This window comes from Oratosquilla oratoria, chromosome 17 (assembly GCF_046742065.1).
Source record: "Oratosquilla oratoria isolate Oo_2021 chromosome 17, ASM4674206v1, whole genome shotgun sequence".
Taxonomy (NCBI): Eukaryota; Metazoa; Arthropoda; class Malacostraca; order Stomatopoda; family Squillidae; genus Oratosquilla; species Oratosquilla oratoria.
The window spans coordinates 19,335,096-19,357,249 of record NC_134793.1 but is presented as its reverse complement, the minus strand read 5'-3'; the positions used below and the strand labels follow the sequence as shown (position 1 = coordinate 19,357,249).

The 22,154-nt window shown below is 39.2% G+C and overlaps 1 protein-coding gene across 2 annotated transcripts in view; it reads right to left on the bottom strand.

Annotated features, from left to right (window-relative positions):
• Positions 1-22,154, bottom strand: part of LOC143034482 (putative lipid scramblase CLPTM1) — a 44,131-nt gene that overhangs the window by 8,749 nt on the left and 13,228 nt on the right. For both annotated transcript variants that reach the window (XM_076200591.1, XM_076200592.1), the window contains exons 7-8: positions 2,378-2,541; positions 1,027-1,202 (exon numbers count right to left, since the gene is read on the bottom strand). In XM_076200591.1, the coding sequence (XP_076056706.1) occupies positions 1,027-1,202; positions 2,378-2,541 (340 nt within the window). The remainder of the gene's footprint in view (positions 1-1,026; positions 1,203-2,377; positions 2,542-22,154) is intronic.

Sequence of the window (22,154 nt, the reverse complement as noted above, 5' to 3'; positions counted from 1 at the left end):
GCAAAAAAAGAATGGAGAATTGCTACTAATTATCCTCAACTACTATGCCATTTTCATCTACTTTTCTTTGAATTCATATTTGTTTTATCTATTTTGTAGTTCTTCTACTAACTGTATACACTACTTTTCTAACACTCCATTTGTTATTTATACACTTTTTAACCACTTCCATACGGTGACGCCTGCGTAGGCATCATGAGGAGCAAGTGGGTACGCGATGATGCCGACATCGGTGTCTTGATTATATTTATTGTAGTTGTACCTACGTAACCTCCATTCTCTCTAAACTGGCTTCATCATATTTTCTATGGTTATCAAAATTCACGGGTGAAAGAGAACGAACGATTGAGCACTGACTTTATTTTTTATAATGCGATTATTATGACGCAACATCACACGTCGGGCAGCTAATGCTGCCAGACGTGCAATGTGCCCCGGAGTGAAGAGGTTAACCACTTCGGTACGGGACTTAAATCTCGCGGGCAGCAGCCAATGCCAGCCGTATGACGTGTCGTAATAATAATCGCATCATAAAATATAGTCACGGCTTATATCGATCGTTCTCTCTTTCACCCGCGAATTTTGAAAACCACAGAGAATGGGATTCAGGGCGCATTTGGGAGAATGTAAAAACACAGGGGCGACTACAATAAATATAATCAAGACGCCGATATGGCAGCGTTGCGAATCCACTTGCTCCTCATGACGCCTACGTGTGCGGCACCGTATGGAAGGGGTTAAATGTGTATTAAAGACTTCAATGAACATAAATATATATCAAGTAACGTAGATGTTGTAACACAAGAGTAAAATAAAACTTAGACCCACTCTCGGAGAAAGATAAGCTGAGACACAGAGTAAACCATATATTTTGACCACTAGCTGTGGTCCTCTCCATCATTTACTGCTGAAGAGGACCACAACTAGTGATCGAAATATACAGATTATTCTGTATCTTTCTCCGAGAGTGGGTTTAAGTTTTATAAATATATATACACATCTGTTCTCCTCCTTCATTTATCTTACCTTTGTTATTTTCCACATTTCAATGCCAAGTCCAATGAAACAAGAAATCTTTATGGCGAAGTTTGTCTCATTGTCCAGTACATACAGCAGAACTATAAGAGACTGAAATACATTGAAGAACACAGATCGGACAGAAAGCCCTTCCAAACTTTGTCTGTTGTTCCAAAACTGTATATCTGAAATGAAAAAAATATATGTATATATCATAGCCCATGGAGAGAGAGAAAGATAAAAAAAAAAAAAAAAAAAAAATCAATGTATTTTTCCCTTGATAAGAGGATGACCAAGTCAAAACATACACCTGCCTTACAACCAACCCACACTCTTCCAAAAACCCATTCTTTGTCCCTACCATCTTCACACCTTGTTGATGAAGGGTCATCCCTATCCCTCATCACAATGCTAAGGTCAGATTTTTTTTGTTTTCAATGAAAGAGTTTGGTTGTTTAATTTCACTATCAGTTGCTTTTTTGATTCATGGTTTCCAGAGTGAACAACATTACTGACGAGTTCTGGGGTGTGGCTTCCATCCTATTATTTCTGAGCCACTGTTCTGGTTTGTCTCAGTAGCCTTGAGTGTTCTTAGCTGCTATTTTGTTGTCACTTTGCTGGTTTGTTATTGTCAGGTCATCTGTGTGGGTGACTGCTTTGGCATTATGCTTTGGATCTGGTGTTGAGAGATTGCTTGTGAAGATGTTAAATAGTGTAGGTGAATTATCACTTCTTGGGGGGGGGGGAGGCTTAATTTGTACTATTTGGGTAATGTTCATTGTATGAAAGCCTACTAAGCATGTTAGCTATATGGTCATTAACAATATAATCTGTATTGTGGGAATACAACTTGACTGTAATGAGGTTTGCCTATATCGTTTCATCATCTCATATACCAAGGGTTTTTTCCCCATTACAACGGAGGTAGTCAAAGACATAAATCCACTCCCAATCATTTCATCCCAACACACTCCACTCCCATTTATCACCCTCCCTCCCTCTTTTCTTGGCTCCTCCTGGATGACAGGTCATCCCTGAATCTCGCCCACTGCCCTAGGTCAAAAGCAATCATGACCTAGCGCATCCACAACAAGGTCACTTCATTTAAGGAGTGACTCCTGCTCTCCGTCCCCTCACGTATGAAAAGAGAAGACAGGGAGAAATCCCTTTGGACTGTGTCAAAATACCATTCACATATACTTCCTCATCCCCCACCCACCCCCTTCCATGTTAGCCTATATCCTAGTAAAAGTAAGAACAAAATCTGCATAATATGCTATGTCTAAGGTGACTAAGCCTTCATAAGCATTATGTCCAAGACAACATTCCACTCTTTAATCAAAAGCAGCATATAACTTACCATTCTTGAATGCAAGGAACTCGAATATGGAATGAAGTGTAGAGATGATGATAGTCAGGGCAAGGAGCCATGGTGATGTTTCCAAGAATGCTTCCTTCAGAGCATCTTCGTCCTCCTCATTGTCATCTCCACTGATGCCATCCAGTAATGCAGTACCTGGCCATCTGCATCAGAAAAATATTTCATTAATTACATTCGCATAATATCAGAGCTCAACCCAAACACATGTGGATATCATATCAACCCCTTTGCTACAACAATGCGTGTACAGTACTGCTTTACATATTTCGTATGCCCATTACTAAACAGGCCCTTCATGACAGAATATGCCTGAACACAGATTCTAAATGACCCAGAAGCAATCACCACATAGAGGACAAAGAGTACTTCATACTACAATGTCCCACAGTAACCGTCCCTAAAAAACAACATATCTGCTGCCAGTTACCTAAAGGCTGTGGGTCTTCTGCAAGAGAGACCAGGGCTGAGGGAATGACCAGTTGATTTAATGAGCCAATAAATGACATGCACACTGTATCATGGCTTCACTGTCATTCATATTCATTCCATGAACACTGCCTTTGTGCTAGGTTGTCTACAGATGGCCTCATATACAGTACAAAGTCTACATCTAATACAAGTAGTCCCAGGACATTCCATTCCCCATTTTCTTTTCACTATACCTTCCCTCAAATCATGTGGTCACCAGCTATCAGTCCTCCATGTGTGAAAAAAGTGCAACATATACATCTAAAGTTGATAGAGAGAGATAATGGGCCCAGTCTGGAGACGAAGTGTCAGCCCCACAGGAGGTAGATGTGTTTTGAAAATGGGAAGCAGCTTTGGTCTCCATCTTGCAGGAGCACCACAAACATGCAGGTATCTGTTACTGGTCTCTCCTCCCGTCTATTCATGTAGCAACTAATATATTTCTCAAAGACTCTTCCTTTCAGCCTCTCTTAAAATCTAAAATTTCTTCCATACAATGCCATATGTACATTCACTCTTTACAACCTGCTTCTTTGCATTCATTCTCGAATACCCATTTCTCATAAGAACTTACAATCCACCCAAACATTAACATGGTTACAATCAATCAATTTGTTGCCCCAGATCCCTCTTGAAGCAGTCCCAAAGCTCTTAGGTGACCAGCAACAGCCACTGGACTGGCCCATAACTCACTCAAGAAGGAAATATTTTGCTGTTGTCTGGGTGTGGTTAGGGTGGTACAGCATAAGATGAGGTGTTCAGTGTCTTCTGTGTGATGGATACATGTAGGGTGATTTGTTTCTATGGCCATGCCTATTCTGTATTGGTATAGTTGTACTGCTGGATAGTTACCTGAACGTAGTAATGCTAGCATGGTTCTTGCTTCTCTTAGGAGGTATTTTTCTGCAGGTCTAATATCTGAAGGGGTCTGATGAAGTAAGATGTGTGGTAGTCAGTCTTCAGGTGTTTGTTTTGTGATCTGAGTGCAAATGTTTTTCCATTAACATAACATGTGATGCAGGTGGTAGGTTGCTGTAGATGTGATAGTAGTATGTAATGTAATTCAGTTAACTGTCCTTGTGTGATGTAATGAGATAAGCGAGTGTGATTGAGGGCTCTTATACAGAAATGTGTGCCTAACTACCATGACATTCTATATGGAGGATTTTGGTTTCTGTATTGGGATGGTTTTGGTGCATCCACTTATTAATTCTCGGTGCTTGATTTTGGATAGTTTATAGTGCCTATATTTGCTTTCCTAATTGTTGGAAACCATACTGTGGAAGTGTAATGGACTGGTTCTCAAAAATTGTCTGTTATTTACTTTTGAATTTTGGATGTTGTTTTCTTATTGATTTCAATTGTCAGGTCTTTGATGTATGAGTTTAAGGTCATGCACTATATGTGAGGCCCATATTTATCTATTTATTTATTTTATTTGTTATTATTATTATTATTTTTTTTTTATATACATGTTTTTTTTTTATACAAGTGAAGGATTTGGCCATTAAATTTCATTATTGGACTTTTCTCTGATTCACAATTCTATTGTGACTAACGATACAGATATTTTCTGAGAGGAAATCTACATTTTTATTTTCCTAATCCATTCTTCTAGTTTGTCTTAGTAATCTTGGGTGTTCTTAGCAGCTACTTTGCAGTTGCTTTCCTAAGCTAGTGACAACACTTTGTCAAGCTTACATAGTACAAGCTAGGTATGATCAATTGGAGACCTGGAGACTGGATCTCATGCACATTACTCCTTTCCAGTACAGACGCTCCTCTACTTACGTTCATTCGTTTTACGTTTTTTTTATTTTACATTTGAACTGACTGTAAAAAAAAAAAAAATTGAGTGAATTTTTTAGTTTAGCGCGCTCTCCGTAGTTCAAACGATACTTACGCATGACGCTGCGTCCATTGTTTACATTGCACAAACAACACTGAAAGTGCCTTGTCTTCTCCTCCCCTCCTCCACCATCTCAATTTATGTTGCTTGAATTTAATTTATTTGAAATTAATGTTATTATTTTACAATGTTATGTGTATAATTAATGATTTAGGGGTGTTTTGTAAGATACGGTAACAGAATTTACGGATGTATAGTACAGTAACAACTTACGTTCATTTTCAACTTACATTCGGCCGTTCGGAACGTAACTAAAATGTAAGTTGAGGAGCGTATGTATATTGCAATTAGGTAAATACTTACACACATTCATAAAGGAATCAATGTCAGGTATCTACATTTGGTGTTCCAGCAAGATGGACAACAAAGCTGCCCATTTTCAAACCTGTCCCCCCCTCCCCCTCACCTCCATGTAGAAGTGTAGCCTTGAGGGGCTGACACTCTGTCCCCAAACTGAGGCTAAGATCTCTATTAACTTCTGAAGTTCTTACACTTCTTCCTTTGCAATACTGCCTTCCTGTTTTCCTAGATACAATTTCCTCACCTGATTGACACAAAAAAAAAACAAAAAAAAAACACAAAAACAACACTTATATCAGTCCATCATTTTTGGCTTTGGATTCCTCTAAGAGCTTTCGTGTCTTTGCTCATTCCTCTTTGTTAGCATTTTCCTAATCCAAATATTTTTTAACTTTTCTTCTCATGCTAACTTCAAAGACTTGCTGATTACACTCAACCCTCGATTTAGCGGACCTCGAATTTGAGGACTTTCGATTTAGCAGATAAAAAAAGTGTGTCCTGTACTGTACTTGTGTAAATAGCAGCAACTAGTTTTAAGGTAAGAAATTTTTCAATTTCTTCTTTATATGTAATGTACATCATTGTACATATGTACTGTAGCTTTTTATTAAATATGTTATACAGTATGTATGTGCATGCCGAAACCTAATGGTATCCAGTATTGTTAACAGATGGACCCAATTTTCAAATAACGGACAGGGGTCTGCATGCATTTGTCCGTTAAATCGAGGGTTAAGTGTACTTCTGCCATGGCTTGCAACTTGAACTTTATTTTCATTGGACATGCACAATTTCTTTTACATGCCTAACCTATACATGCTATCAATCCAAGTCCTTCCCTAGAGTTGTTGATGTAATTTCCCTAATCATTGGCATTTCTTGTTCTTGATGTAACTTCCATGAGATGTTGTATTCTTCTTGGCATCCAAAGAGTAAGACGCATCTAGACTTGTCTACAACATCTCTGACAAGAGATTCCCTCTCCCTCTTTTTTTTTATTTTATTTTTTATAATAATAATCTTGGCTATTCCTTTTTCTAGGCTCTTTCCTGTTGCTCCATGATCTCTTTAAAGGAAACTATCTCGCCTATCATGCAATATAGTCTCATGGAAGGAAGTTAAGTCTCCATATCTTTTCAGCTCTATAAGAATTTCACTTACCTCCATGATAGTATCCAACTTGTGACTTCTTTTTCAAATTAATTCCCTGCATTATATAGATCAAGTTTTTCAATGGACTTACCTTTTAGGGTTTGAAGCCTTCACAATCTTCCATTAATAGTGTAGATACAGCATTAAAAGACATTATTTTGTAATGTAAACAAAGCAGATATTAATTTATATCTTCTTTAGTTTTCTATCATGAGCAACTTGGGAGATGAAGGCCACTATTTTCCTTGGCCAACTCTCTCCAATAATTGAAACCAGCAATGTTTTGCCTCTACTGTGACCCTGAATAGCTTTGCTTTCCCCCTGTCTATTCAATCAGCAATTATTTTCATCTGGCTTTGCCTGACTGATAACTCTAGGAGCATCACCACTCCCACGGTGTCATGATGAAAATAACTATTTTCCCTCCCTCTCTCCTAAATTTGGAACCAGAAATGTTTTACCTCTACTGTAACCCTGAAATAGCATTGCTTCCCCTTGTTCACTCAAATGATATTTCCATCTGGCTTTGCTTTTCAAAGGCAAATCTAGGAGTGTTGTGCTGAGTCACCACTGGCAAGTAATACATTTCCCCATAAATCCTCTCCACCTTTCACTGACATCTCTTCCCAACGGATTTCTTTGCAGTTAAAATCCCCCATAAGTACCACATTTCCTTTATCTTTCAGCACCCGTTCTAACATTTTAGAGTAATCTCTCTAAGAACCTGTTTTTAAGGGCACATAAATTACCAACAACACTCTCTTTTTCATGTCCTTATCTTCAACTTTTATCACAATAATTTCCACTGTTCCCTCCATTTGTAACCTTTGTCACATTTCAATTTTTCTTAGCCAAGAACATGACTCCTCCACCCTGTTTTTCCACTCTATTTCTAAGCCAGTGATTATATAATTCATTTCCAACACTGTTAGGTGATGGTGGACCCCTTAATTTTGTCTCTACAATTTCCATTATGTCTGGTTTTGTTTCTGACAAGTATTAAGCTCATTTAATCCTGAAATTAAACCAACTATGTTAGTATAAATCACTTTTAATTATCTGCACCCTCCATCTTTTTCTTTGTTCCTTTCATTTCCTTTTCTTGAATATACAATTTTCTCAGTCTCAAGTCACTCTCCAAAGGGACTTTTTTTAGGTCTCCATTCTTTCCTTGTTTTTTCTTTTGCTTCACTTCTTAATATCTTCTTTTTCTGTCCTCAAGGTTCATATCTCTTTTTATCCATACATCTTTATAGTGCTCAGTATTTCCTAACTTACCTGTTCTTGCTAGTATCTCTTCCACTGCCCTTTGTGACCTTTGTTTAATCTTTAGGGGTTGATTTCCTTCTTACTTTCCCATTCTATGCACTTCCTCTATTTCCTTTTCTAATTCTTGCTCTTTATCTTGTACTACTCTCAAAACATCTCTTGCTAATTCTCTTTCTTCTTTGTCTCTCACAAATCTAACTGGGTTCTTTTTTTTTTTTTTAGACCAAATATTTCTATACACTTCTTTTTGTCTAGTGTATCTCTCACCAAATTTTAATTTTCTTTGATTACCTGCATGACTGTTTCCTTAGTGTTCTGCATTTGTTGCTGAACAATTTCTTTTAAAGTTACCTTTTTTGTGATCTTTCCATTCCTTCTTGAGTTGTATCTCTTCCTCGCCTAAACCTCCTCTAATTTTCTCACCTTCATTTGTCCATTCACCTCTTTTATGGTTGTATCATTTACGGTATCTTTGCTTTTCAATTCCTCATTTTCATGTTTTACCTCAACCAATTCTTTTTAGGGCATTCACTTCCCTATTTGTTTCAGCATTTGCTTTCCTTAATTCACTAATCTCTTTGTAATATACATCTTGTTGATCAATGGCCCTTGAAACTAATTCTTTCAAAACTCTAATTTCCCTATGTCAACAAGTCTACTTAAATTACCTCTTTCATGTTGAAATCCTGAAAATGGCCTTTCTTCATAGTTATCTATCTCCTTATGCCTAATGGGGTCTCCAAGCTCATGTTTACATTTTGTTTCGCTGCTCTGCCACCAGGGGTCTCATCTGGTCTGTTTTCATTCCCTTCCATTTTCTTCCAATACTCACTATTTTCACTATATCAGCTTACATCAGGCATCCATGTGCACTCCCCCTTCCCATTCAACACAATCTAGGTATTCTGATATTGTACCACTGATGAGAGGTCTTGTTTTTAATATAGTCTCCAAGAGCACCAATTGTTGACGTGTTGACAGGCTGACGATACACGAGTTTACCTAGTTGTATCTTACGGGAAGGGGAGCTATGCTCGTGGCGTCCCATCTTTGTATCTTGCAGTGTCTAGTTTGCTCTTAAATTTGTGTATGGTTTTTGCACACACACTATTATTTCATTCAGTTTGTTCCAGATGTCCACCACTCTGTGTGGAAAACTTTTTTTCAGGTCTCTTCTATGACTATCCTTTTCAAGTTTATCATGTCCTCTTGTGTTTCTCTTATCCCAATTTAGTAAGACCTCTCTGTCAAGGACTTCTGTGCCTTTCATGATTTTGTAGATGGTCAGTAGGGAGCCTCTTTCTCTTCTTTGTTCCAAAGTCTGTAATTTCAATTTAGCCAGCCTTTCCTCATGTGACAGGTTTGAAAGTGTTGGGGCCATTTTCATGGTTGCTCTCTGGATTCTTTCAATTTTCTTTATATTCTTTTTGGTACTGGGTGACCACAGTGTCACAGCATATTCCAGTCTAGGCCTTATTAGTGTAACTAATATTTCTAAACCATTTGTCTAAATAGGTAAAAGCCACCTTTATTGATCTAAGCAAGTTGTAGGATTCTCCGACAATTTTGTTTATTTCTTTACCAGGGGTCAAGTCATTTGAGATAATTACTCCCAGGTCTTTTTCAGATCCCACTTTCTTCACTTACTTTATTCCAATTGTATATTGTCCTGATTTCTTTTTCTTTCTTTTTTCTGAACTCCATTATGCTACATTTCTTAATGTTGAAGTCTACTTCCCATTTTTGACTCCATTTCCAAACCTTTAGGTCTCTGTGTAGTGATTCACCATCCATTTCGGTTTTCAACAATTTAGCATCACCTACAAAGAAGCCCATGAAACATTCCACATCTTCATCCATGTCATTCACATAAACAGTAAACATTATTGGAGCCAATACTGATACCTATGAACTCAACTAATCACCTCCCAACCTGAACACTTTTCTCTGAGCACTACTCTCATTTTTTTTACCATGCAGGAAGTCCTCCATCCAGTTTAATAGGTTACCTTGTATCACTCCAATCTTTACCAGCTCTTTAAATAATTTTTTGTGTGGTATTAGTCAAAGGCTTTTTTTAAGTCTAGGAAAACACAATCAGCCCATTCATCTCTTTCTTGTATTATATCTATTAGTCTTGAGTAGAAACAGATTAAGTTTGTAGCACATTATCTTCCCTGTATGAATCCAAATTGTCTTGAGTTTATTATATTGTCTTCTTCCAGGTGTTTTATCCATCTATTCTTGATCATTTTTTCACAAATTTTGGCTACAGTGCTTGTAAGGGAGACTGGTCTGTAATTTGTTGGCTCTTCTTTGTTTCCTCCTTAATATATTGATGCAATGTTGGCATTTTTCCAGTCTTTTGGTATTTTTCCTTCTTTGAATGAGCAACTTATTATGTTGTATATCTTGTCCATTAATTCTTCTTTACATTCTTTAAGTATCCAATTTGCAATTCCATCTGGGCCGTGTGATTTCCTAACGTCAAGGTTCATTAATTGATCCATTATTTCTTTTTGTGTTATTATTTCCCTCACGGGGGGAGATTGCACTTCACTTCCTTCATACCAATGCTGTACTTTTTCCCTAGTGAAAACAGGCTTGAAGTCACTGTTCATGATTTCAGCCATTTCTAGATCCTCTGTGTATTTTGTATTTCTATGGCATAGTTTCAGCATTTATTGTTTATTTCTAAGTTTACCATTCACATATCTATAAAATAGTTTGGGTTATCTTTACAGTTTTCTATGATGTCTTTTTTGTAGTTTCTTTTTTCCTCTCTGTGCACTTTTATATATTCATTTCTATGGTCGATATATATTTGCCATTTTCCAGGTTTTTTATCTTTTCTCCATCTTTTCCAAGCTTTATCTCTTCTATTTTTTGCCTCACTGCATATTCTGTTGAACCAGCACTTAATGTACACTGGCAGTCTGGGTTTGAATCCTGCCCAGGGCTGAAATAATTTCAGTATTGCTGCACTTCGTGTCATTACTCCAACTCTCATGGGCGGGGAGTTGGGTGTGTGTGTGCATGTAAGGTCACAGCATTACCCATACATCGGTCATACAAGCTCTGAGCTCTCTTCCAGGAGGGAAATAGCTGTCGATCATGAGTCCAACCCATGATCCAAAGACCAAGGTGAAAGGTGAATCTTATTTCTTTCATTGTAGATTTCCATCAAGACCATCCATTTCTCTTCCAATTTTGTCTCTTCAATGTAGAAATTTCCCAAATTAGTCTTTTGAAAGAATTTCTTAAGTTTCCCAAAGTTCGTTTTGTTGTACATCAATCTTCCTTTTCTGTATTTCTCATTTCTCTCCATATATATTTCTTCCTTGAGTTCAACCTCTACTTGTATGTGGTCACTCTTTCCAAATGGTGTCTTGTATTCAATTTTATCAACAATTTCAGGTTCTGTTGTAAATATTAAATCCAGTCTCGATGGTTCTTCATTACTTCTGTATCTGGTATTTTCATTTACCTATTGTATCATTGTATGTTCTATAGTTGTCAAGTAATAAATTTCCCCATAGATCTTCTCCACCTTTCACTGTCTTCTCTTCCCAACAGATCTTTGCATTTAAAATCTCCCATAATTACCAGGTTACCTCCATCCTTCAGTATCTCATTTAATGAATGCCCTGTATCATCTAACTTTTCTGAATGCTCGCCCTCTTTCCAAGAGCCCATTTTTTGGTGGCACATAAATCACCACAAACTTTCTACTTTTCATGTTGCTGTCTTCAACTTTTATCATGATAATTTCTCCACCGTTTTTACTCTAAGTAACCTTCGTCACATTTAATTTTTTCTTAGCCAAGAACATGATTCTTCTGCCATGTTCCTAATTTCTGTCTTTGTATCAATAATTGTATAACCCATGTCCAGCACTATTAGGTGGTAGTGGACCCCTTAATTTCGTATCTACAATTCCCATTATGTCTGGTTTTTCTTCTGACAAGTAATCATTTGATTCATTCAATCATGAGATTAATCTATGTTAGTATAGGCCACTTTTATTTTTTTTTCCTTCTCCATCCTGTTTTCTGTTTTTTGTTTCACTTACCTTAATGTATGTGTGTGTGTATTTACCTAATTATAGTATAAAGGAAAAGGAGCAATGCTCATTGGGTCCCATCTATTCTCTAATTATTTATCCTACCTAGCCTCAAATTCATGTATGGCTCCAACTTAATCTATATCCTTGATTTCCAATCATCACATTTAGATTTGAAATTGTGTATTGTTTGAGCTTGGGCTATATCACTTCCTAACCTATTCAAGGTATTTATACATCTATATAGAAAACCGTTTCTTCACATCCTGTGTATTTACCTAATTGTAGTATACAGGAAAAGACCAATGCTCACTGGGTCGTCTCTTATTCTCTAATTTTCTAACATACCTAGACTCAAATTCATGTACAGTCCCAACTTAATCTATATCTTTGATTTCCAATTATCATATCTACCTGGAAATCAAAGATGTGTGTGATTCACCATGGTCTTGGATCACATGTTGGATTTGTGATTGACAGATATTACCCTCCTGGATGAGAGCTCAGAACTCATATATGACTGATCTATGGGTAATTCACCTTACACGCACACACACCCCCAACTTCCAGCCCATGAAAGTTTGAGTAATGACTCACAGCACAGCAATACTGAAATTATTTCAGCCCTGGAAGGGATTTGAACCCAAACCACTGTAGCGGCAGTTGCAAATGCTACCACTGCATTGTCAAGTCTTGTCTAATTATCATATTTACATTTGTATAAAACAGGGTAGAGTGCCAGAGGTCTGGAGGAGTGCCTGTATAGTTCCACTTTACAAGGATAAAGGGGAGAAGTGCAAGTGTAATAGTTTCAGAGGGATCAGTTTGTTGAGTGTAGTTGGAAAGGCTTATGGGAGGGTTTTGATTGAGAGGATTAGGAGAGGAACAGAGGGAGTAATTGGTGAGGAAAAGTGTGGGTTTAGGACAGGTATGGGTTGCATGGATCAGATTTTTGTGATAAGGCAGATGTGTGAGAAAACTTTGGGAAAAGGTAAAGATGTTTATGTTTTTTGGGTCTTTATGGATTCAGAAAAGGCTTATGACAGGGTAGACAGGCAGGCACTGTGGGAGATATTGCAGATATATGGAATAGGAGGAAAGCTGTTGAGAACAGTCAAGAGTTTTTAAAAGGGTAGTAGAGCCTATGTTAGATATGGAAATGGAGAGAGTGAGTGGTTTGAGGTAAAGGTGGGACTTCGCCAGGGATGTGTTATGTCACCTTGGCTGTTTAATTTATACATGGATGGGGTAGTACAAGAGGTAAATGCAAGGGTAATGACCTGGAGATTGTAGATGGTTAAAGAAAATGGAGAAAAATGGGAGATAAGCCAGTTGTTGTTTGCTGACAACACCACACTTGTGGGAGGATCAGAGGAGGGATTAAGGAAGTTAGTGATGGAGTTTGGGAAGGTGCGTGAAATAAGGAAGTTAAAAGATAAATGTGGGTAAAAGTAAGTTGATGAGATGTACAAAGGGAGAAGATGGCAGCAAATTGAAAGTGAGTATTAAGGGAGACTGGAGGAAGTGGATAGCTTTAGATACTTGGGAGTGAATGTAGCTGGAAAGGGAGGAGTGGAGATGGAGGTAGAATGTACATTGTGAGAAGCAAGTAAATGCTTTATGGTATGTCTCCTTAAGTATCCAGTTTGCAATTTCATCTGGGCCGTGTGATTTCCTGACATCAAGGCTTGTTAATTGATCCATTAGATCAGCTCATATTACTATTATTTCCCCCATGGGGAGGATTTCACTTCTCGCCCTCCATCCCAGTGCCATACATTTTCTCTTGTGAAAATAGATTTGAAATGTTAATTCATGACCTCAGCCATTTCTATATCTTCTGTGTATTCCATGTTCTCCTGGCATAGTTTCTCTATTTCTTGCTTGTTTTTCAATTTACCATTCACATATTTATAGAATAGTTTTGGTTGATCCTTACATTTTCTATTATGTTTTGTTCATTTCTTTTTTTCTTCCCTGTACATTTCTACATATTCATTTCTTCCACTGTTATATATTTACCACTTTCTAGGATTTTTCTCTTTTTTCCAAGCTTTATTTTTCTCTCTACTTATTTATTTTATTTTTTATTTTATTTATTTATCTATTTTTTTTTTTTTTTTTTTTACTCCTTGCACGTTTTGTTAAACCAGCACTCATGTTCCTTTTTCCTGTTTTTGTCATGGTATATATTTATCCACCCCTTCATTATAGATTTCCTTCAGAATCTTCCATTTTTGTTCCACTTGTGTCATTTCATTGTGAAATTTATCCCAACTCACTTCTTGATCAAATTTCTTAAGTTTCACAGTCTGTTTTACTATATACCAGTCTTTTTCTATATTTCTAATTTCTCTCTCTATATATATTTCCTCCTTTAGTTCTAGTTCAAGTAATATGTAGTCACCCCTCCCAACTGGTGTCTTGTATTCAATTTTATCCACAATTTCAGGTTCTGATATTGAGAATAAATGACATTTCTTCATTATTTCTATATCTGATGTTTTCCTTTACCAAATGTCATTGTATATTCCATAATCATGTCAAATAATACATCCCCATAATTCCTCTCCACTTTTCACTTTCATTTCTTCCCAACAGATTTCTTTGCAGTTAAAATCCCCCATAAGTACCACATTTCCTTCATTTTTAAGCACCCCAGTTAATGAAATCCTTGTATCTTCTAACATTTTAGAATAATCTAATTGTAGTAAGTATACAGGAAATGAGCATTGCATGCTGGGTCCTGTCTCCTATTTTCTAACATACCTAGACTCAAATTCAATTAGAGTTCCATCTTAATCTATATCTTTGAACTAGTGTATTGTTTGAGCTTGGCCTATATCGCCTAAGCTATTCCACATATCTATACATATGGAAAACTGTATTTCTTATTTCTTCACATCCTCTCAACATGTAAACTTTTTTTAATCTACTTTTATGACCTGTTAAAACCCTCCCATCTTTAATCAGGAAATCTCTTATATCAATGCAATCTATCCCCTTTAGTAACCTGAACACTGTAATCATGTCACTTCTTTCCCTTCGATCTTTCAAACTTGGAAGACCCAAACTTTATTCTTTCCTCCTTTTGTCTGCCAGGCTGGGGACCAATTTGGTTGCTGTCCTTTGTATTCTCTCAATCTTGCTTACATCCTTCGATCTGTGTGACATATATTCTAGTCTTGGACAGATCAGGGTTTTGATGAGTTTTTTCATCATCTCTTCATCCATATAATAGAATGCCACTTGAATCTTCTACAGCAAACCATGTGTCTCTCTCACAATCCTGCTGATATGTTTGTCAGGTGACAGCTTGTCTTTTATGAACACTCCCAAGTCTTTCTCCTTTTTTTGCTTTTGTAATATGTTCGTTTCTCAAGAAATACTTTGAGGATGGCCTTTTGCCACTACTGCCCATTTCCAGTACTTTTTTGGTATTAAACTTCATTTTTTATTCTTGGTTCCACATAATCTACCATCCTCATTTTTCACTCTTCTCATAATTTTTGCATCATCTACAAACATGTTGGCATAGCTCATTGTTCCTTCTATCATTTCATAACAATGACAATAAACATTAATGGTGCAAGCACTAAACCTTGTGGTACTCCACTCATTACTGGTCTCCAGCTTGACATCTTGTACTTTACTAATATCCTCATGTATCTTTCCTTCAAAAAGTCTTTAATCCATTCTAATAGTTTGCCTCTCAGTGTGTGTATTTACCTAGTTGTATATTATGGGAAAGGGAGCTACACTCATGGTGTCCCATCTCTTTATCTCAGTGTCTAAATTGTTCTTAAATTTGTCTGTGGTTAGGTTAGGTTACATTAGTAATTTCAATTTAGCCAGTCTCTACTCATATGACAGGTCTGAAAGTGCTGGGACAATTTTTTTTTTTGCTCTCTGGATTCTTTCAATTTTCTTTATATTCTTTTTGGTACTGGGTGACTACAGTGTCACAACATACTTTAGTCTAGGCCTTTTTAGTGTGACTAATATTTTTTCTACCATTTCTTCGTCTAATTAGGTAAAAGCCACTTTTATCGATCTTAGCAAATTATAGGATTCTCCGACGATTTTGTTTGTTTATCAGGGGGCAAGTCATTTGAGATAATTACTCCCAGGTCTTTTTCAGATCCCACCTTCTTTACTTCCCTTGTTTCAATTGTATATTGTCCTGATATTCTTTTTTTTACATTTTCTGAACTCCATTATACTACATTTCTTAATGTTGAAGTCCACTTTCCACTACTGACTCCACTTCCAAACCTTGTTTAGGTCTCTCTGTAGTGATTCACAATCAGTTTTGGTTTTCACTTTCCTTAACAACTTAGCATCATCTGCAAAGAAGTTCATATGTGTGGATTTATTTACCTAGTTGTATTTTACGCATCCAGTCTATTCTTAAAATCTTGTATAGTTTTGGCACTCACTGTTTCTCCATTTAGTTTGTTCCAGACATCAATCACTATGTGGGAAGCTATTCTTTTTCAAATCTCTTCTGTAACTGTCCTTCTTTAGCTTCTTCTCGTGTCCTCTTGTTTCTCTTCTGTCCCATTTTATTAAGTCATCTCTATCAAGAATTTCCGTCCCTTTCATAATTCTGTAAATGGTCAACAAATCACCTCTTTCCCTTCTCTGTTCCAGTGTTGATAGATGTAATCTAGCCAATCTTTGTTCGTATGTCAAATTTGAGAGTGTAGGTGCCATTTTTGTCACTGCTCTTTGAATTCTTTCTAATTTTATGATTTTTTTTTGTGTGTGTTTGTGTGTTTGGGAGAGTATGTGATAGAAGAAAGCTAAAGATAAATGTAGGTAAAAGTAAGGTGATGAGATGTACAAGGGGTGAAAGTGGCAGTAGACTGGAAGTGAACATTAAGGGAGAGCGACTGGAGGAAGTGGATAGTTTTAGATACTTGGGTGCAAGTGTAGCAGGAAAAGGTGGAGTGAAGGTGGAGGTAGAATGTAGATTGAGAGAAGCGAGTAAATGCCTTGGTGGATTAAAGAGTGTAATGAGGAATAGACATTTGGGAATGGATGCGAAGAGGAGACTGTATGAAGGAGTGATTGTGCCAACAGCACTGTATGGGGCAGAAACGTGGAACATAAGAGAAGAAGAGAGAAGGAGTTTGAATGTGTTTGAGATGAGGTGTCTGAGAAGTATGGTGGGGGTTACTAGGCTGGATAGGGTGAGAAATGAGGAGGTGAGGAGGAGAACAGGTGAAATAGGATTTGGGAGATAGGGTTGATGAAAGAATATTAGGATGGTTTGGACACATGGAAAGAATGAGTGAAGAAAGACTAGTAAAAGAGGTATGGAAGGCAGATGTGGAGGGAGTGAACATGAGGGGACGTCCTAGGATGAGGTGGATGGATGGGGTGAAGGGGGCTTTGGGGAAGAGGGGAATGTCTGTTGAGGAAGGAAGGGAGAGGACGGAAGACAGAGGTGAGTGGAGAATGGTTGTATATGGATGATGTTGTGATTGCATGAGGAGGAATGGGCAGGGGGGTGGGGGGTGGGGTAGTATGTGTGAGTAAATTTTGACGCAGCCCTTAGGGATTTTCCCCGTCCTCTCCTTCTATGCAAGGGGGGACAGAGAGGGGGGGTCGCCGATTAAATGAAGCGGCCTTGCTGTGGATGTGCTGTGTCTTGCGACACTGCTTCTGACCCAGGGCGGTGGGCAGGGTGCAGGGATGACCCGTCATCCAGGAGGTGCTCAGATGAGAGGGAGGGTGGGAGGTGTGTGGAGTGTATGTAGGGATGAAATGGGTGGGAGTGTTTTTATGCCTTTCCCTTTTTGGCTACCTCCCTTGTAAGGGGGAAAAGCCTTGGTATATGTATGTATGTGTTTGTGTGTGTATCTAGTTGTGAAGAACCTTTGGCCCATTGTCTGTGTTGTATTAGTATGAAACTGTTTTTGTCTCTATGCTGTGTCTTGCTGCATTGCTTCTTATCTGGGTATTGGGCATGAGACAGGGATGACCCTTCATCCTCAAGGAGCTAAGGAAAGGGAGGGAAAAAAGGGTGATCGATGGGGGCGGGCACATGTGACTTGGTTACCTCCCTTGTAAAGGGAAGAAGCCCTTGGTACAGAGATAGACAGTACATACTCCACAAAATAAAACACTGAAGATAACAGGATGCACCAAAACTATCCTAACAAAAGATTTATATACAGAATACAATTTTTCCCTATAGAACACTACATGAAAATTATAGGAGCACAGTTCCATGCAAGAACCCTCAGCCATACTCGCCCACCAGCAGCAATCTACTAAAATACCTACAATGTGATATAGCCCAAGCTCGAACGATACATGAGGGGGGTCGCTGATTAAATGAAGCAGCCTTGCTGTGGATATGCCTTGTTTTGGTGTATTGCTTCTGGCCCAAAGCAATAGTCAAGATGCAAGGATGACCCATCATCCAGGAGGAGCCAAGAAAAGAGGGAGGGGGGGAGGTAAATGGGAGTAGGGTGGGAGTGGAATTATGCCTTTTGATATTGGCTACCTCCATTTTAAGGGGGAAAAAGCCCTTGACATATTTATTTACCTAGTTGTATTTTACGGGAAGAGAGCTATGCTTGTAGTGACTCATCTTTGTATCTTTCAGCACCAAGTTTGTTCTTAAATTCTTGTCCAAGTGCAAAAACTGAGCCTGTGTGACCTTGTCCTTTACTGTGGCATCCTTCGGGTACCTTCACTCTACTCTTTGTATTTAAGGATTTGCATTTTGCCATAAACAGTGGTAACACAAGTATGACAATCTCGAATGTTATTACAAGGAAAGTCAAATTCTGGCCGCTTTCTGTCAACACATGAAACTCAGTTCTTCTGACACATTCTTTCATGAGACACTGGTCCTTTTTTTTTTATCTTTTTTTTTTTTTTTACCTCTCCAGCAGCTCGAAAAAAAAAAAAAAAAAACATTTTTACTAAAGTCATCTTCACTTCTGCTATTTATGACGGTTTCTCTACATGCTAAAAAAAAATCATGAAAAAAAAAAAAAAAAAATCTTCCATTACATTAAGCTTTTTTTTTTTTACTATAGTGTTTAGTGGAAATAACAGAAGGCACCCACATGAAAGTGAAACATTCAGCAAGCAAGAGAAGAGTTTGGCTACTCACAAACATTGCATCAACGAGAAATAATGTGAAAGGAAACAGATAATAAAACTAAAGAGATCCAAGGCAAAGTGTTTATTACAAAGCTTGCTAAGACAACCTGTGCAGAAGACATGACAAACCAACATGCAATAATGGCTAAAGCTTTAGGACAGACAGAGAGAGTGGGAGAGAGGGGAGAGAGTGCTAGAGAGAGGAATGGGAGAGAGCAAGAGGGTAGGTGGGAGAGAGGGAGAGATAGAGATAGAGAGATAGATAGATAGAGAGAGAGACAGAGAGAGAGGAGGAGAAAGAAGTGGGGGAGAGGGAGAGAGGAGAGGAGAGAGGGGGGAGAGGGAGAGAGGGGAGTGAGGGAGAGAGGGGAGAGGGAGAGAGGGGAGGGAGAGAGGGGAGAGAGTGGGAGGGAGAGGGGGAGAGGGAGAGGGAGAGAGAGAGAGAGAGAGAGAGAGAGAGAGAGAGAGAGAGAGAGAGAGAGAGAGCAGAAAAAGAAAGAGGGGAGGGAGGGAGGGAGGGAGGGAGGGAGGGAGGGAGGGAGGGGAGAGAGAGAGAGAGAGAGGGAGAGGGAGAGAGAGAGAGAGAGAGAGAGAGAGAGAGAGAGAGAGAGAGAGAGAGAGAGAGAGAAAGAGTGAGAGAGGGAGAATAAGAGAGAGAGGGTTGAAGAGAGAGACAGGGAGGGAGGCAGAGAGGGTTGAAGAGAGAGACAGGGAGAGAGGGAGAGAGGTAGAGAGGTAGAGAAGGAGAGAGGGAGGAAAGGAGGGAGAGAGGGGGAAAGGAGGGAAAGGAGGGAATGAGGGAAAGAAAGACAAACATGAGAGAAACTGAGAGAGCAAGAGAGAGGGGAAATGAGGGAAAGATGTAGGGAGCTAGAGAGGTATGAAAAGAGAGGGGGAAGAAAGGAGAGAAAGAGAGGAGAGAAGTTAGAGGGTGTGAGAGAGAGAGAGCACCAATACAAAAGCAGAAAAGTATAAAAACCTGTTTGTGTTTAGCTGCATTCCAACAGATTCTATACACGTCACATGCCATCTCAATTTTCCTACGTATCCATTTTTTGTTCAACAATCCTATTTTATATTCATTCCAATTTTCATACCGATCTGGTTGTTTTCCCCTCATGCTCCCCTGCAATACTATCAAACTAGCAAAGTTATCAGAGTAATTCATTCAGCAATTAATTCAATGCTTCCTCAAATTCAAACAACTAATAATCTAAAACCTTACAGTACAGCAGAAATTATTTTTCAGAACCTTCCCTTGGCACTCTCTGGGAAGAAATGGAGTTTTCTCTACTGCGTTAATGTGGGTCTATTTCTATCTCTTCAACTATGAGGAGGATGGAAGGAGACCTCACATACAAATTTCCCTTATAAAAATACATACGTATAGTCGTATATATACCAATGGCTTTTTCCCCCTTACAAGGGAGGTAGATGAGAAGGAGAACAGGGGTGGAAAGGGAGTTGGGAGATAGAATTGATGAAAGAGTATTAGGATGGTTTGGACACATGGAAAGAATGAGTGAAGAAAGACTAGTAAAAGAGGTATGGAAGGCAGATGTGGAGGGAGTGAACATGAGGGGACGTCCTAGGATGAGATGGATGGATGGGGTGAAGGGGGCTTTGGGGAAGAGGGGAATGTCTGTTGAGGAAGGACGGGAGAGGACAGAAGACAGGGGTGAATGGAGAATGGTTGTATATGGAAGATGTTGTGATGCATGAGGTGGAATGGATGGGGGGATGGGGGGTGAGGTAGTGTGTGTGAGCAAAATTTTGACGCAGCCCGAAGGGATTTCTCCCCATCCTCTCCTTTATATGGGGTGACGGAGAGGGGGGGGGGTCGCCGATTTAATGAAGCAGCCTTGCTGTGGATGTGCTTTGTCTTGCGACACTGCTTCTGACCCAGGGCAGTGGACAGGGTGCAGGGATGACCCGTCATCTGGGAGGTGCTAAGATGGGAGGGAGGGTGGAGGGGTGTGGAGTGTTTTCAGGGATGGAATGGGTGGGAATGATTTTATGCCTTTTCCTTTTTGGCTACCTTCCTAGTAAGGGGGAAAAAGCCTTGGTATATGTATATGTATGTATGTACAAGGGAGGTAGCCAAAAACAATGGCATAAAATCCACCTCCAGCCATTCCATCCCCACATACTCCACTCCCATTTACCCCACCTCCCTCCCTCTTATCTTGGCTCCTCCTGGATGACGGGTCATCCCTGCATCTCGCCCACTGCCCTGGGTCAGAAGCAATGTAGCAAGACGCAGCACATCCACAGCAAGGCCGCTTCATTAAATCGGCGACCCCCTCTCTCCGTCACCCCATATAAAGGAGAGGACGGGGAGAAATCCCTTCGGGCTGCGTCAAAATTTTGCTCACACACACTACCTCACCCCCCATCCCCCCGTCCATTCCACCTCATGCATCACAACATCTTCCATATACAAGTGCGAGTGTAGTAGTTACAGAGGGATCAGCTTGTTGAGTGTAGCTGGGAAGGCTTATGGGAAGGTCTTGATTGAGAGGATTAGGAGAGGAACAGAGGGAGTAATTGGTGAGGAACAGTGTGGTTTTAGGACAGGTAGGGGATGTGTAAACCAGATTTTCATGGTAAGACAGATATGTGAGAAAGCTATAGAAAAAGGTAAGGATGTTTTTTGGGCTTTTATGGATCTGGAAAAGGCTTACAACAGGGTAGACAGGAAGGCACTGTGGGCGGTACTACAGATATATGGGATAGGAGGAAAGCTGTTAAGAGCAGTCAAGAGTTTTTATGAGAGTAGCAGAGCTTGCGTTAGGATTAGAAATGGAGAGAGTGAATGGTTTGAGGTAAAGGTGGGACTTCGTCAGGGGTGTATTATGTCGCCCTGGCTGTTCAATCTTTACATGGATGGGGTGGTGCAAGAGGCGAATGCAAGGGTAGTGGGTCAGGGGTTGGAGATGATTAAAGAAAATGGAGAAAAGTGGGAGGTGAGCCAGCTGTTGTTTGCTGACGACACTGCGCTTGTAGCAGGATCAGAGGAGGGATTGAGGAAGTTAGTGACAGAATTTGAGAAGGTGTGTGAAAGAAAGAAGCTAAAGATAAATGTGGGTAAAAGTAAGGTGATGAGATGTACAAGGGGAGAGAGTGACAGTAGGCTGGAAGTGAGCATTAAGAGAGAGAGACTGGAGGAAGTGGATAGTTTTAGATATTAGGGTGTGAATGTTGCAGGAAAGGGAGGAGTTGGGGTGGAGATAGAATGTAGATTGAGAGAAGTGAGTAAATGCCTTGGTGGATTAAAAAGTGTAATGAGATATAGACATCTGGGAATGGATGCTAAGAGGAGGTTATATGAAGGAGTGATTGTGCCAACAGCAACGTACGGGGCAGAAACATGGAACATGAGATAGGAAGAGAGGAGTCTGAATGCGTTTGAGATGAGGTGTCTGAGAAGTATGATAGGGGTTACTAGGCTAGATAGAGTGAGAAATGAG